Source organism: Lycorma delicatula, chromosome 10 (assembly GCF_047948215.1).
Source record: "Lycorma delicatula isolate Av1 chromosome 10, ASM4794821v1, whole genome shotgun sequence".
Taxonomy (NCBI): Eukaryota; Metazoa; Arthropoda; class Insecta; order Hemiptera; family Fulgoridae; genus Lycorma; species Lycorma delicatula.
Window position 1 is genome coordinate 102,483,591 of NC_134464.1, and position 18,855 is coordinate 102,502,445.

Below are 18,855 nucleotides of genomic sequence, written 5' to 3' on the forward strand. Positions count from 1 at the left end.
AAATATTTAATCTCAACTTTACCTTAACATTAAAAGTATAAACACCACCATTTTGTAATACTTTATGATTCTCTCGATCGATAGGATTATTATTAGTAACAACAGTACCTTGACCATTAGTACCGTTGGAAATTAATGTAAAATAATTTAAATCATCTCCTTCTAATGATAAAGTAACAGGCCGAGGATCACCAACATCACCATCTTCTGCCCTTATGAAGAGAACACTGTGTCCCTGAAAAAAACAAAAACATATTTTGTTACAATAATAAAAATTGAAAGTTAATAAGATAACATTAAAAAAGTAATACATAAAAAAGAGCTTATGTACATTATTGTTTGCTACATTTTAATTTTGTTTAATGATTCACATGAGTTCAACAATTTTAACCTTACGATAAAAAATCCAACAGAAAACAATATGACCTGGTTGAATGAAAGAATATTCAGAAATGTCTTACAGCTTATTGAGATTACAAGACATGTTAAGTATAAAGTACAGAAATGAATTTAAACTACTTAAATGTATCATCAGTAATAAAAAAAAATGTTACTTATAGTGAGTTAGTTTTGAAGAAAACATGTCTAAAAAATTGGGAACATGCATAAAATATTCCCACTATAAATCACTTGCATTTCTTTAAATAAGAGGTAGTTAAGTTAAACGTGGTATTATAGATACAACATACTTGATTTTTATATAAATATATACATCCAACTGATAGGTTTATAATTTACAGTATTTTTTTCACTGATAAGTAAACATGAAAATCTAAATTTTTCTATTAGAAAAATATTAATAATCAAATTCATTTTGCTGTAAATGTACTGACTTAAAATAAAAAATCAGACCAAAATTATAAAATAAGGGGTTGTAAAAATAATACAAAATATGAAGTTTATTTATTTGAATCATATTATATATGAAGTTTATTTATTTATTATAATACATACAAATCAAGTGTTACTGAAAGAAAACTTATATTTTCAATATTTTTATTCCCATTTTTCCAGATTTAGGGAAAAGTTTTTTTTTGGGAAAAAGTTCCATCATTAGTTTTTTACAGGATTAGAAGTGAAGAATTTAGCATATTTTTAAAGCTAGATTTCTTACTGATATCAACAATACAATACAAGTAGTTTGTTGACCAGATTTTTTTTGGGTAACAAGATACACCTCTAGAGCTAAATACAACTCTCTAATCTTTAATGTGGTTATCCCTCACTATTACTCACGTGATATCTACTCTTCAAACATCTTGCAATTCGATAATTCTTGAGACTGCCTTAAGGCACCTCTGTGCTTTCTGTCCTAACTTCAATAGATCATCTGCAAATTATCTTTTATAAAATGAAGATTAGCTTAATCATTTTTAACTGACGAATGTTTTATACTGAATTGCATTGTATTCTGCAGTTGATCAATATCTTAAGTACAGTTTGTCATTGGTTTTCATTTTTACACAAGTCATTTGTATTATATTTTTTTACTAATTTGTGCTTAATTTTACTTTAAAATAGTCTAACTTATGAGTTTTAAAGATTTTTAAATATAAAATTAATCTAATGCATCATCATTAAAAACTCATCATTTGATGAATATTCAATATTTTCTTGACTATTCATACTCAAGTGTGTATAGAATGTTATTCAATTATAAAAAAAATATAAATTAGTAAAAGCAAACCTATCAGAGGATACCTCCTCATGAGCCGCTGGCACAGTGGCCGTAACTGTGTCTGTGGATCTTCTCATTCAGAAGAGGGAGTAAATGTACAGGAGGAAGGGCAGATGTAGAGACATCGCTTGTCTGTAGGTGGCAGGAGAAATGGGATTAATCAATAAAAGACAGGTGGACCTACAGACTAATGCCTTCAGAGATGACTGTACTGAAACACAAGGAACTGCATAGGACAAGTTGATTCATTTCCTTAACAATGGAATGTTTTAAAGCATACCTGCATGTGTAGATACTGAGATCCAGAATGTAATTATTACAAGAAGGAGGATACTGCAGAACACATGATGTTCATGTGCAATTGGTTCCCACATTATAGGGTAGCATGCTGGAGAGAATTTGGCACACTGACTCCAGAGAACATCATTGGGACTATGCTGCAGATCTATGAGCATAGCAAGTGGAGTCCAAGATGTTGGTTAAAATCATCTGAACAAAAATCGCAGAAGCCTAAGAGTGAATAATTCCCTTTCAGTTTTCCTTAGAGGATCTGTCCCAGCCCCAAGGTTAAAGTAAAAAAGATGTCACTCGGTGAAAGAGAATTGCCAGTTAAAGGGATTAAGAGGCAATTTTATAGTTAATGAGAAAGTCACTAGAACTTAATATAATAAAAATTATGTAAATTCTAATAATCAGAGCACTCAAAAAAAAGATCATTAATTTTATTTCCAAAAACAATCTAACAAACATCACACTTTTTTTAAATTATCCCTTAAAAAAGTGCTCTGAGTATAGAGTGTATCAGAATTAAACCTACAACCATCTAAGCCTTCTTTTCAGTGCTTGTCACTGAGAATTAAAAGTAATCATTTCCTTTATGCCAATCTAACACTCCATCATAGTGTCCTAATGTCATGCAGTAACTTCTCTATGAAATCTGGCTCTACACAACCACTCAAGGTTGGACTTACACTTTAATACTGTTGTTGTTTAATGGACCACCATAAACCTACTTGATCAAATTTTTATATCACAATTATGCAAATCTAAATTTCTCTTAAAATCTGTTTTATTAAAATTCATTATTATTTTATAAATAAGAAGATGAATAGTTATTAATTCTATACCTTTAAAAAAGATTACCAAAAGTTTCTTATTTCTTCATTCCTACCACGACCTAACAGCTTTTATTATAACAAAAGACTTACTTTTTTTAAATGAAAAATAATAGTAATTATCATTATGATTGTTATTACCGGTGGTGTATTTTCTTGTAATGTAGCAGAGTACGGTGAATTAAGAAAAACCGGAGCCTGGTCTTGTACATCTATGATATCGATTCCAACACTTGCAGTCGCTGTTAAACTATACCTTGGGTTGCTATCACTAGCTTCAATTGTAATACTATAACCAGGAGTCTGTTCATAATCTAATGGTTTAGATAATAAAACAGATATTTTATAAAAACCTTCATCAACCTGTAAAAAATATCAGATTTAACTATTTTAATAACTCTTAAAAAACACACTTTATTTAAAATTTACATACATTTCACTGGACAGTGAACTCATAAGTATTTATGAGGCACTTTGGCAAGCAGAAAATCATTTTTTTCTACTTTAAATCTATTAGAAAATAATTTTTTTTTCCTAATGTGAACATTATAATCTGTTCAACTAGTGAACAATAAGCAACCCCTCAGAGCCCACTGAGATGACAATGATATATATTACACGCAAATGAGGTGCAATTTTGTAAAGACTCAGGCCAACCATTCCTGAGACGTATGATTAATTGAATCCCAACCAACAAAGTATACTGATGTCCACCCACTGTCTAATATTCAAATTCGTATAAAAACAACTAACTTTTACAAGGATTTGAACCTCAGAACCTTCAACTTCGAAAATAGCTGTTCAAAAATTGAACTCTGACAAGTTAACCATTAGATCAGTGGGCTAAAGAATAAATAAATTACAAAAACTTTAACAGACTTAGTAAAATAACTTATGCTTCATAAAATATCTTGTGCTTTAAATTTTTATCCCATTACAAAAATTAAACTTTTGATATCTTTTTTAAAAACTGCTACTTATCACTTTATTAAACACTAAAATGGTTACGTCACTTGCACAAAACAACATCCAGTAAATGTTTGAATCTTTTGGTCATTTTCAAAATATTATTTAATCATGTCTAATACTACAACATTTAAACAAAAACAGAGTACAATATAATATTTATGAATGAAAAAAATTGAGAATTAGTCGTGTTTTTAACATAGTATGATATTTTTTGTAAATAAAAAACTACTAGACATATACATAGAGAAAAAATGTTACGATTATTTATTTTATGGATCTCACAATGATCTATTAAAGCCTTGGCCACTTTTCTTCATAAAGAAAAAAGTTATTTTGTTAATTGTCTTTCTAACATGAATGTATAATAAAATTTTATTTATTTTTATAATAAGAATCTAAGTCTACATTTATATGTTTATAACAATTGTTTATTTAAAACTTAGAAACCTAATCTGAATGATTATTTTACCACTGTAATTAAATTTGGGCAAAGATTTTTCTTCTTTCCTTCTCTTTTCTCTTTATAACAATAGCTTTGAGTACTCGGTAAATTCTTCCAGTACATTTTATTCCACTTTATTAGCTGCCTCCTTTTCATTTCCACACAGTTTGAGGAAATTTTTATGCCAAAGATTTTTTACAGTAATTTTTCATAAAAATTTGAGTATAAATAAATGACTTTCTTCAGATCACAATATACTGATATATTATAAAGATCACTTCAGAAATAGTAGGTGTGCTATTCCAGATTTAAAAAAAATAATTGCTCCAATGTTCACTGGGAAGGAATAAGGAAAATCATGGAGGACCTTTCTTTGATTATAGCAAAAAAATATGAAATTAATAATAAATAAGAAAGATATAAAATTGTAGTTTACATTAATTTATAAACATTATGAATATTAAAAAAAATTATCCAAGGATGTGGAGGAAATAAAAAATAAAAAGATTGCAATTCTTAAGGGAAGAAGAATATTTTAAAATATTTATTTTGAAAAATATTTAAATTCATTATAAACCTAAATGCATCTAATAAAATCTACACCATAATAAACCCCCATGCCGCTACTTATAAAAACAAATCTCCAAAGGACTATAAAAAAACAGAAATGTTCTGGGATCCATTCAACCAGACCATAAATAATATCCCCAAAAATCACATTAAACAAGACTAATTTGAGATTTCAACACTCACCTAGGCAGAGAAAGAAGGTACTGTGACATCATAAAATGGCCTGCTAAAAAGAGAAGAAATGAAAACAGAGAGAGACTCATCGATCTCTACAGAAACCACAACCTAATTTTGAAATCCACATATTTCATGAGTAAACCTCAAAAACTCAAAACCTGGAAATACCCTAACTACACTAATGGAGAATGGCAACTAGATCATGTCTTCATGGAAAAACACCATCACAAAGAATTTTGCAATGTAGATGTCTTCCGAGCATTTGACACTGGCTCAGATCACTAAATAGTCAAAATTAAAATTAAATTTACTCCCCAAAGGAAGGAACAAAACCAAGTCCCTGAAACTAAAAGAAAAGTAGACCCAACCCAACTTAATCACGAATGAAAATTACCAAAAAGCAATGAAAAAATAACAATCACAGATAGACTTAACGACCTAGTCAACAACCTTAAACAAATTGCAGATTTATTGGCCCCAATAAAATCCCGTAAAAACATCAATGGTGGAACAGCAAATGCAACACAACAGTGAAGAGACATCAAGCATGGTTATTACACCAATCACAAAATCAGAAACATCTTTCTAAAATACAGTAAAACAAAGAAAGGAAACCACCCAAACCCTAAGGAAAAGAAAAAGACAACACCATAAAGACACACTGAAATCAATAGAAGTATTCAACAAAATGCAGTTGAGAAATTACCATAAAACCTTAAAAAAAAATTACTCCAAAACATACGAATCCCAATCCTACTAATGAAGGATGAAAACCAAAACTGTCCCATAATAATAAAGACAACATGGAAATCCTAACTAAATATTTCAATAAACTCCTAAATTGCGACAAATTGACATAACTCCTAAATTTCGACACCAGCACCCCAATAACAACACTGCTGAAAAACATCAACCACAATAAAAAAGGTCTACCAAGTACTGGCTGAGATAAAGAATTAAAAAGGCGATGGGAGAATATCGGATCTTTGTAGGGATCTGGAAATATGTAGGAAGACCAGCAAAAATCATCCTTTAACAGCTTGTCAAGAAGAACTATGATAACTCTGGACGATGACCCTCATCCACCTGCTACACAAAAAATTACACAAAACAACCCTAACAATTACAGGAGAATCCCACTCCTACACACAACAAACAAAATGTTTTCAAGAATCATCGTCAACAAGATCGGTTTACATCTTGAGAAATAACTAGAAGAATCCAGGAAGGTTTCAGACCCTGAAGGAGCTGTTCAGAACAGATCATTAGTCTCAAGTTAATAATGAATTACAACAGAAAAAGAAGCAGAGACATGGTGATGACATTTGCAGACTTCAGGAACCAAATGATTGTATGATTGTATCACCACAAATTAATAAATATGATAAAACTGACCCTCATAAACGTTAAGTCAAAAGTGAAATTCAGAGGCAAACTATTGAAACCACTTGAGATTAAAACAGGACTATGCCTAGGTGTTGGACTCTCACCACAACTTAACTGCAAAATGGTAATGAAGGCATGGCTCAAAAAATAGGCCAAAAAATCAAAATAAACTGCCTTAGTTTTGCCGAAAACTTATCACTGTTAGCAAACGACACTGACAAAACTAAAACATAGATATTAAAACTTAAAATTATTGCAAATAAAATTGGCTTCAAAATATCATTCAAAAAGACAGAACTTATGTTTCAAAAAACAGCACAATTAAATAAGTAAACATAAATGGTAATAAAGTCAAATAGTAACCCAATTTAAATACCTCGAAGAAATAATAACAAACAACCTAAATGAAAAACCTGAATCCAAACAAAAAAAATATAGCTATAGCAAAAAATTAACTTAGCACACCTACAGTAAAAATGTTTATCCATAAACACAAAAATACAATACTATTATACAGTTATAAAGCCGGAAGCCACATATGCAGCAGAAATACTCTTCCATCTGAACGAACAATCAAAGACCAACAGACTACAGAAAATCAAAAGAAGAAATTGGAAAAACCTGCATCAGCAAAAAGTACCAGGAAAGCCGGTGGTGCATCATGCCCAACAAAGTTATGTACAAAGAGTCTGAATCCATCACTGATACCTGGCCTAAGAGGAAACTAGGATTCTTTGGACACATCATGAGGATGCAAGATTTGAGACTTCTGAAACAGTTGGTACAGCACAACCTCAACTTGAAAAACACCAAGACAGGATGCAGATAGATAAGAGAAATAAGAGAGGCTCTGAAAGAAATTGGCCTTACGCCAGAAGACACCACAGACAAGATAAAATTAAATGAAAAAATACTCGCTTCACACTCACAACACAGACATTTTCAACAACAGAAAGAGTATGGAGATCAGAACGTGTGAAAAAGTACTGGGAGAACTGCAAGGTCTGAACAGTCCCTTTGATGAGACTTGGATAATGGACTGATTAAAGTGATCCTATACAGTGATAAAAGATGAAAAAAAACTAAATGTTAAATAAGTGTGGAAAAAATTAATTCATTTAATTAGTACCATTAAAAAAGTTATAATTTTACTTAATATTGGTAACAATATTATGTACATTAGATGTCACTACTATAATACAGTTAGATACCTGGCACGGGTCACAAATCACTCCCAAAAATGACAATCATTCCATGCCAGGCATAATAAGGAAAATTAAAGAGTGAAGTTGTTCCTGTCATTTTCTTCACTGTGCTAAACATACATTTACATATCAGCATGCCAAGGATTGAAATGAGTCATATTCAGTTCTACAAACAACATTTGTTCTGTTAGGACTGGCTGTCTAGTGAACACCATTACTATAGAGAAAGCTGTTCAAATCTGTTGAGAGGAAAGCTGTTCAGAGGAAGCTGTTGAGAAGAAGTACCTTTTGGACTTCTTTTGCTTTACATATGTCACAGTCATATGATATAAACTGGAATGTATAATGTAAAAAAATGTATGTGTATATATATATATATATATATATATATACATTTTATATATATATATATATATATATATATATCCTTTCTATTATGAAACAATGCGCTCTACTTCATAAACTCATTTAAGGATGATAAATAATAGTAGTTTTTGTAAAAAAAAAGTTACAGTCTTAAATAAATGTAAGATTAAATAATATTTTAATAAACATTTAAATTAATTGGACAGGAGATCTTTTAAATTTTTAGGCAACTAATTGGCTTATTTTAAAATGGTCATGAAAACACTGCAATATCCTTTCTTGCAACCAAAGTATTATGTAGTAAAACATGAAAAGATTCAGTTTTCTAATTAGATAAGTGTTTAAATATATATATACTTTTTTTAAATAAATACAAATTTACTTTAGCCAAAGTAATAAATTCATACAATTTAAATGCAGGGAAATGTTAGAATCTTTTATTTGTTACATATATTTAATATGGTTAATATCGAATATATAGTTTAGATCTGATAGCCAAATGAATAAGTTGTGTTGCTGATATTTTATAATTCTTTATAATACAGTATTAAACAGTTTTTACCATCAAACAATTACAAGTCAAGAAAATGATAAATGAAAGTTACTGTTGACTCGACTTTGCAGCAATCCATTTTAAATAGTGATGAAAACAGGGTATACAGTTGCAACATAAAAACAAAATTAAAATTGATGAAAAAAGAACATTTTTTTAAATATTCTTACTATTCTAACTACTGTTTCTCAATTAATATGATACTGTGTTCCATTAACTTTTACTATAAAGAGTCAAAAAAGAATATATCATTTGGTCATTTTATATTATTTCTACAAAGTTATCCATAAATAAAAGAAAATGGTAAATTTATTGAAGGGCAATTCATGGAAAAATCATGAAATTTAACCAAATAAAACATAGTTTTTGATGGTTAAATATCATGGACACATTAACTGAAAATAATGTTATGGTGCTGTACCTTTCTGTATTCACTACATACGGCCCCATGTGACCTTTTTTTCTTAAGAACGTGGGAACTATCATATGTAAATTGTGATACTTATAGGGGTAAGGAAGGGATAGCATAACCAAAAACGAATAAAGAAAAATTTTTTTTTGGATACAGGAAACGTATATAAAAGTTTTTGACCAAATCATGCATATAATATTACTTCATATTTTTTGTGCATGTTGTCAATGAAATTACATAAGTTTTCTTGTGATAAACAGTGTGTGTATTTAAATATTAAATATTTTTTTAAAATATTTAATATTTAAAAAATATTAAATATAATACAGATTTTTCAGAAACTTCAAACTATTTTTCGCTACAGAGCTTTTGTCACCAACAAACTCGGTCTTTCTCTAGATGAAAGTAAGTTGTAGATTAATACAGTCTAATGCAAAAATGGAAACATTAACAGCATAAAGATTACTGTATTACTGAATAAAATAATAATAATAATAATAATAATAATAATAATAATAATAATAATAATAATAATAATAATAGTTTACCTTTTCAGAGTCAATATTAAATACAGCACATTTTAAACATTTAAATTTTAATTCAGAATTAACACCGACATCTTTATCGATAACTGTAATATTTGAATACAATATTGATCCAACTTTGGTGTTTTCAGTAACAGCAAATATATACGGCCTATTAATGAATTCAGGTGGATTATCGTTGATATCTAATATTGGTATTTCTCTTCTTAATGAAACTGTATTTGGTTCAGCACCACCAACTGATTCATCTGAAACAAAAGAAAATAATAAATTTGTAATCTAAAATAATTAAAAATTTAATTATACAAATGGTGGCCTAAAGTTCAGAACACCAAGAAACAGTGTAAAAAATAATTGAATTAAACAAATAAAGAATAAATTATAATTTTCAAATAAAAAGAATGGGTTTAATCAAGCAGAGACTACAACAAAATGGGTAATGTGTATCTCAACTAACTTATGATTATGACTATTTTAATTTTTAATTGTTATTTTCTTGGTTACCTTATAATGTTTTGGGTTTGCAAACTATATGTTTAACAACAGCCAACTATGCGTTGAGCATCCTTCATCTAAAATATTAAGTAACATTTTATGAATTTAAAAAAATAGATAAATACTCAGTGTTGCTCAAATAAGAGAAAAAAGAGGATCATGAATATTCAACATTTTAAAATTTTATAACAAGTTAGATTTTTTCTATTCTTTTGTCCCAATATTATTTTAAACTTTTTTATGTTATTTTGAAAATATTTAATTATATTTAAATTTTGACTTTCGCATAAAGCTAGGTACATACAGCTAATGACAAAATAGATACATATTGCAGAAGAAATATTACTAAATTTGCTCTAAGTTCAAAGTTACAGTTAGAATTCCATAAAGGTGAATTTTAAAAAAGGATTTAAACATAAGATGTAAAAATAGATGTGTTCAGTTTACAACAAATAAAAGTCAAAGTTATAAAATAATGCCCAAGATATTCAGTAGTAATTACAACTTTAAATACGAATGATTCACATGTAAATGACCTTTTTGATGAATATTTCAGTTCAAAAAATTTAGAGATTTTATTGTATTATGTTTATTTTCTCAGTTCTGTAGAAAACATAAGCAAGCGATTAGTTATTAATTTATCTGAAAAGTAAATGGTGATGAGTTCTAAAAAGTTAACTAAAACCAATAACAGATATACCAACTCCACTGAACTAAAATTGCATCAGACAGTTGAAAAATACTCATATTATGTTTAAAACCTACTCTCTTCTTACTCAACCCTACTTTTGATTTCCATGTGAATACAATGGCCAAAGTTAATATGGCCATTGAAGTTGTTTGCTGGCCATTCTTGTTGTTTGAAGTAATTAATTGTGAATAAACAACTTCAAATTGAAATTAAATTGCATGCTGTTTGCATTTATTAGAAACTAATGACCACAGCGGTTAATTGATACTACTAAAGATTTATTTAAAAAATATATTAGTTGTTACACCTGCATATTTGTTTATTTATTTCTTATTAACACTTTATTACTTTCTCTTAACATATCACACCAGCCAAATTTCAATCTACAAGTTGTTACTCCTAACCAAATCAACCATTCCTGTGAAGTGCAATTGAATTAAACATATCGAAGTTCAGCGTTTAACCAAAACCCTCAAAACACCATCACATAGGAAAATGAGATATTTCAAGGATCCTTCCAGGCTGTAAGCAACAATCTCTGAGACTGAGGAACCTTTACACAAGATTAAAGCAATAGCTTGTTACTGAACCATAAATTGGTTAGCATAAATTTATTTATGCTAACCAAGTTTAGTCTGCAATAAATTTATTCTCCTTGATGTTAAAGAGCGCTGAGAATAGTAATGGGTCCATTTAAAAGTAAAAAAACTCACTGTCAGAACTGTTTGGGATGTGAAAGTATATTTAACAAAAACCACCAATCTATTAGCAAGACACTAATTAAAGGGCTAAAAGTAATAACACTAAACTAAATCTGAAATCAAGTATGAATGTGTAGCACAATAAAACAGTGAATATAAACTAACTGGCAAGGTGCTAAGCATTAACCCCTACTGGTTAAAAATCCAAGTAACATGTACATAAAGCTCCACAAAACCAAAAAAAATACCAAGAACATCATTTAAAGATATCTACATCTTTAGTATAGATACATGAGGGGTTATCCAAAGCTCAAAAAACCACAGAGAAGGAAAGAATTAAGAATAAGGGGCAAATAACAAGTAAAAATTAGTAATAAATCTATCCAAGGAATGTTTTTTATTGTGCAAATAAATAAGTTGTCTTCATTTCATTTTAAAATTCATTAAAAAAAAAACAATTAATTGGATGTGAAAAAAATTTAATATATAAAATTAGAAAGTAGTTATTAATTGGTAACCCAAATTCTCTAACTTATTAAAAAAATGTAAATAATAAATATTTTAATAATTTTTTTGTCATCTTTAATAGAACTTCCTTATAACATTAAAATAGAATTTCCCATTCTAACAAGGTATACAAAAAGATAATTTATTCGTTTAAAAAAAAACTGTTCAAAATGTATTTCAACACTGATATATAATTAATGAATAATAATAAGTTTCTAATTGTAATTTTTTTAATTAAATTATGGAAAAATTACATTGGCGTCTTCTTTTTCTTCTAATTTTGAAGATAATTTTTTTCCGGTACCGCCTCTTAAATAATTCTACAACCTCTTGATCCATAGGTCGGATCAAGGGCGTTACACCATTAGGAGTTAGTTAACAAATTGACCCCTAATGGTGTCAGTTGATTCATCGATGATTTTTTAGGAAATTGATAAATTTTTCCGATGGGGTGTGGTCTAAAGATAATTTTTCGCTAGATATACTTAAGGTATGGGCACTATGGCGCTTTTTCCAACGACGTAACCATCCCTCATTTGCTGCAAAGGAGTCGCTAGTAATGCTGCTGCCAGAAGCGTTTGCAGAAGCGATTTTTCCATTCAGAATAATGGCTTTTTCATTTAATAGTGGGTCCGCCGATAGGTGTTCCTCGTTCTCTTTCTTGAAGGAACCGTATCCACAGCGCCTCATCTAGTAAATCCAACACAAATATTTTTAAGGTGCACCTCAATTGAAGAGCCACCTGGCTGCCTTGCTGCGTACAATATGTTTCAATCTGCGAACGGTTTTTTTTCTCTAATCTTTAACCGTTGTTTCACCGACACCAAAATCTAATGCCATTGATTTTACCGATCGATCTTTATCCAATTGTTCTAACGCTTTCAGTTTAGTTTCGATCGAAACTACCGCACATTTTCTTTTGCGACTCATAACTGTAAGTACAGGTAAAAAGTAAACTGTACTGAATCGCAAAGGTTACATAAAACTAAAAAAATTGCAGCTATTGGTAGTTAATAAACTCATCATTACACTTTACTGAACAGACGAAAATAAAAAGAAATCTTACTAATTACTATACTGTACTGAATTTAAATAAAGATTTGATATATGCGAACAAAATAATTTATGCACTGTATGTCCGTTACTTAAAAGGTGGTTATTTTTGCAACGCTATTATATGTACGAGCTGTATAAAATAAATGTTCACTCTATAGACGCCACCTTATATCAACGGATATGATGATTTTGGAGTCTTCACTTCGAGATTATAACGCACTTATGACATTATCATATTGAGAAGGTTTTAAATAAACCCGCTTAATGTATCGATGTTGTGAGATTAATACAAGAGATAACAGCGTAAACTGTGTTTATGTTTAGGCTAGCTGAGTGAATGTAGTCAGAATCTGTGTCATACAGTAGTGTACCGTATTTTACGTTTCATAAAAATTTTTCCTTTGCTTGCGGGCCTAATTATTATTGCACATAACTAATACAGCACTGGACTTATATGGCCTAATTACATTAAATCAATAAAATTCAATAATAAAAAAATTAGCAGACTCGGCAATGCTTCGACATTGCTAGATTTGAGTATATATATATATATATATATTAAATGAATACAATTGAGTTTTATAAAACATTAAAAATATGAACATTATGGAACTCACAAATTTCACCTTTCACTTTATCCCTTTTTCTCTATTTCCATTTTTCCCTTCTTCTCTTTTTTACTTAGACCTTTTCCATATTTAACTTTTCCCTTTTCTTTTTCCATATATCCCTTTTCCCCATTTTCCCTTTTTCTTTTCTTCCCTTTTTCCAGCGCGTAAATTAGTTCAGTAGATATTGTCTATAGCGTGCACACAGACGAACATTGCCTTTTATATATATAGAACAAGAAAGTCTGTTTGTTTCGTAAACACTGGCGCCACTTAGCCGGTAGTTTTGGCAAAAGTTTTTCTTTTCACGTAACAAATATATATTTAGAATATGAGTTAAATTGGACCATAAATATAATTTTTCCAAAAATTTCAACCCCCAGCGCCATCACCATTTTTTGCAGAGTTATTTCTTTCCACGTAAGTAACACATATTCTGATTATGAGCCAAATCGGACCATAATTATAATTTTTCGAAACATTTCGACTCCAGTGCCACCTAACGGGTCCAAATTAATTCAGAAACCTTCGCGGGCGTGCGCACAACAACTCGCCAAAGTTTTATCGCAATCGGATGAATGGTATAGGAACGCATACGGGCAAACAAACAAACATCTATTTTATATATATATATATATATATATATATATATATATATATATATATATAAGATATTAAATAAGATAAGCTGAAAAATTAGTTATTTTATAAAAAAATTTTACAGGAACGAAACGGCAACAGTAATAATCGAAAAACATAAGAAAGAAGCCGTAATAAGAAAGGGAGTCCGACAAGGATGTTCCCTATCCCCGTTAATTTTTAATCTTTACATAGAACTAGCAGTTAATGATGTTAAAAAACAATTTAGATTCGGAGTAAGAGTACAAGGTGAAAAGATAAAGATGCTACGATTTGCTGATGATATAGTAATTCTAGCCGAGAGTAAAAAGGATTTAGAAGAAACAATGAACAGCATGGATGAAGTCCTACGCAAGAACTACCGCATGAAAATAAACAAGAACAAAACGAAAGTAATGAAATGTAGTAGAAATAACAAAGATGGACTACTGAATGTGAAAATAGGAGGAGAAAAGTTTATGGAGGTAGAAGAATTTTGTTATTTGGGAAGTAGAATTACTAAAGATGGACGAAGCAGGAGCGATATAAAATGTCGAATAGTACAGGCGAAACGAGCCTTCAGTCAGAAATATAATTTGTTTACATCCAAAATTAATGTAAATTTAGCGTCGCTTTATATGGAAGTGAAACTTGGACGATCGGAGTATCTGAGAAAAAAAGATTAGAAGCTTTTGAAATGCGGTGCTATAGGAGAATGTTAAAAATCAGATGGGTGGATAAAGTGACAAATGAAGAGGTGTTGCGGCAGATTGATGATGAAAGAAGTATTTGGAAAAATACAATTAAAAGAAGAGACAGACTTATAGTCGCTTTAATATTGGAGGGACAGGTAGAAGGAAGAGCATGTTATTGCACATCGACTCGCCGCTTGTGAGTGGCCAATTTTACCCTTGACCTCTAAATTCAAGGGTGGTCTAAGTTCTGTTCCTCCCCCCCCCCCAAGTACTGGGCAGTCGATCATCATGTGTTCGTTCGACTGGATCTCCTTGCAGACGCACAGCTCATCAGCTACCAGGCGGAACCAAACAAATATTGGTTTAAATTTACCGGTTGGGGAGCACTCGGGCTCCCGTTGTCCTTAAAAACGAATGAAAGGCATACCGTCCCCCCAGATCCTGTATAAATCTATACAAGGACCTTCCCTTAGTCGTGGCGTGCCATTCTAGCTGCCACGTTTCCATCGCGAGGCTCTAAAGCCTCCTCCGCAGGCGGGAGATGGGCAATTGTTCGAAATTTAGAACCGGTGCATTGAGATCACCGTTCCTTCTTAGGTATACAGTACACTGAATTTTTTTGTATTATAATATATAATGTTTACGGTTACGAGGTGGCAACTCGAAAATACTGAGTACGCGGATGTAACGAGCATATTTAATCGGCCCCTTGAATCTCGTCATAACCAAGTTTTACTGTATTCACCTGTTTAAGGGCCATCGAGTTCTAAACGCTGCAGATAATTATCTACAAAGATTCAGTAAAGAATTGCCTGTACGTTACAAATTTTAATTAGACTAAACGGGATTGTAACTAGCAACCCTTGGATGAGAAAACACAAGTTCCTAACGACTAAACTATCCTAATATAATTAATAATAATCATTCAGTATTACTTACCGGTGATACTTATAATAACTTCAATAACATCAAGTGTTTCTCTATCTAGTTGTTTAATTAACTTAACGATGCCAGATGTTCTATCGACATTAAAGTATTCACCGCTAATACTATAATGTACATGTGTACCTTCAGGATCAGAACCCAACAGCCTGTACACCGGTGCACCAACGTGAGTATCTTCTGGTAATGAAAATTTTGCCATGTCACCACCGGGTAAAAATTGCGGCGGCCTATTTATTAACTGAGCCATTACTTCTACCATACATAACATTATTAATATGTACACAACACGCCACATCATAACCTGAAACAAACATTAAAAAGAAATATTATAAAACTTTTAATTATTATATTTTTTTGTTGTAAAACATTACACAAACCTGAAGATCATCTCTATACATTTCTTATATTAGAAGTAATCGTATTTACTTAACGTATCTCTAACGTTTTGTTTTTACATATTTATTTTGATATACTAATTGTTTTGTTTTAAACCTTAAATTTGTAAGCTTATTTTATCAATGAAGATGAAATGAGAACTAAAAATTAACTCGCCGTAAGAATTTCACAACTTTAAATATGAAATGAAAATTAAAATGTTTAAAGTACCATATAATATATATAGTATTACAGTAGATTTATTCTAATAAAATTCCAGAATAGGCTAATTTATTTTTTTTTTTTTAAATTAAACAATAAATTATGATATAATAAATGGCAGCTCAAACTATATTCATCTGTTTCACTACGCTACGGTAAGAAGATGAAATGGATGTTTTGTTACAAATAACAAGACAATTCGTCAGTGATATAAGAATTATCGCAAATCAGCTGATTTCGAAGTCGAGAGTTTTAAGGTTTAAATCCTAGTAAAGGCAGTTACTTTTATACCGATTTGAATACTAGATTCGTGGATATCGGTGTTCTTTGGAGGTTGGGTTTAAATTAACCACACATCTCAGGAATGATCGAGATGAGACTGTACAAGACTTACACTTCATTTACATTCATACATATCATCCTCTGAGTAATACCTTACGATGGTTCCGGAGGCTAAACAGAAAAAGAAAGTGACATATAAGAATATTTGAAAAAAAAAATCAGTTGTTATTTTAAATATAGATTCTTTAACAACGGAAAACCGGTTCTTAATTCGGTCTTATAAATACAATTCAACTGTATAAGATTGAATTTAAGAAGCAGAACAGGATGGATATTGTAACAGAAATGTAGGGAAAACGAATAACATTTAACAACAAAAGGCAAAAGAATTTTTAAAAAAGAATTCCACAAATGATGGACAAGAGATAGTTTTTTAACTAAAGAGCACTGATGAGATTAAGTGAACCATAAATAAAAGAAACTTAGAAAAAAGAATTAGAAGATAATTATTTTTCACACAAGTTTTATAAAAACTATGATATATAATAACAGGATGTTAAGAATATCGAAATAATTTCAGCGTAATAATAAAATTTAATATTTTACATTTTAAATTAGAAGATACAAAATACGACTTGAACTGCAGGAATAAGAAAATACTTTATATTCATTTTATTCCATTTATCCAACATACCGTATTATATCATACGCTATTTTGCTCTTCACCACACATTCCGTATGAATATTATTTGAATTTTCACGTTCAACATATATTTTTACTAACATTATTACTTTCTGACAGAAAACACTCGTGACATTAAATATAAAATTGCTAAAATATGTCTTTTTATAACAAACAATTTTACGGTAAGCCTACGTTCTGGTTAACAATTTAATTATTAATTTATTACTCTTAACATTATAAACAACATTTTTCCATTATTTAAAATTAACAACATAAAGGAAACGCGTATAAATATTTAGTCTACTATACAAGAACTTGAATAAACACTTTTTAACTAACACGCAATATTGCTGGGTAAATCCACCTTAATTGTTTTTAACAAAACAACAAATGAAGAGAAAAAAAATTAAAGAATATCAAACTGGTTTAGCAAGTAAGACTTTGCCTATTCTCATTAATTCTTCATACAAAGAAAGTATTTTTTAAACTATTTTAAACGAGGATAAAAACAACTAAAACAACCTATGTATTCACGTTAGTAATAATGGTATATAAATCATAATAGTATTTGAAAGTATATGGAGATTTTGTAAGAAAAACGTTTTTCACGAATTAATATCTATACTTTAAAATAAAGCAAAATCAAAATTCAAGCATTAGAAAAATGTGCAAACAAAATTTATCAAAAAATTTCATGTGAAAAAACAAAATGATTTTTCAGTAACAAAGTCCAAACAATGAAAATTTCAGAAGAAAAATTAATTAAAAATATTCAATTAAGAATTTTTAAATAGATATTACCTGAAAAAAGTTATATTTAGTTGAAATAACTTCGGTGAATGTTTTAGAAAAATAAGGAATAAGACATGAAAAAAAATGAAAGTTGGTTATCACCTTACAAAAAATATTTACAATAAAAAATCCTTATTTCAAAATGCGAAATTCAGGCATTATAAAACTAGTTTTACTGGAAGCTTGTGTGAACAATTTAGTAAAATATTGATAAAATAATTTTAAGAAAAATCTATAGCCCAAACGAGAATTAAAAAAATCATAAAGAAATTTAGCAAAAATTTTGAAATAAGTTATTACAAATTTTTTCAAAGAAAGGTAAACCAAAATAACCCGGTTCAAAGAAAATGAAAAAAAATAAATTATCAAATATTTTCAGACGTAATTTTTAACAATCTTTCAGAAATCTGTCAATGGATCTAAATTTTCAGAGAAATAAAAAAATCCCTTTCGGCACGCTGGAAGGCGAAGTTATATTTTACCGGTGCTAAGAAGAGGGATAAAAAAAGATTTCCATCTTAAAGTTAAGAAAAACTTCAAATTTACTAATTCTACAGTGGTTGCACGTGAATAAAGTTTCATAACAATTCCAGCAACATTTTGGTCATTCCTTGCCGTAAGGGTTGGTCATATCAAAAACTGTTTCAGACAAAGGTTTTAGGTAATGTTTAGAGGAATAACTATCATTTTAAACCGATTCGATATTGTGCCTATTAAGGGAGGTATGATTTTGTTTGTCTTCGAAACTCCATTTTTCCAGCGCCT

At 29.7% G+C, this 18,855-nt stretch overlaps 1 protein-coding gene across 6 annotated transcripts in view; it reads right to left on the minus strand.

Moving 5' to 3' along the window:
* The window catches only part of LOC142331738 (cadherin-87A-like), a 218,044-nt gene that overhangs the window by 80,287 nt on the left and 118,902 nt on the right, over window positions 1-18,855 (minus strand). For all 6 annotated transcript variants that reach the window (XR_012758077.1, XR_012758076.1, XR_012758075.1 and 3 more), the window contains 4 exons: window positions 15,729-16,035; window positions 9,422-9,666; window positions 2,935-3,156; window positions 23-235 (listed from right to left, as the gene is read on the minus strand). Coding sequence is in view for 3 of the 6 variants with exons in the window: in XM_075377792.1 (XP_075233907.1) it covers window positions 23-235; window positions 2,935-3,156; window positions 9,422-9,666; window positions 15,729-16,032 (984 nt within the window). In the remaining 3 variants the exon portion in view is untranslated. The remainder of the gene's footprint in view (window positions 1-22; window positions 236-2,934; window positions 3,157-9,421; window positions 9,667-15,728; window positions 16,036-18,855) is intronic.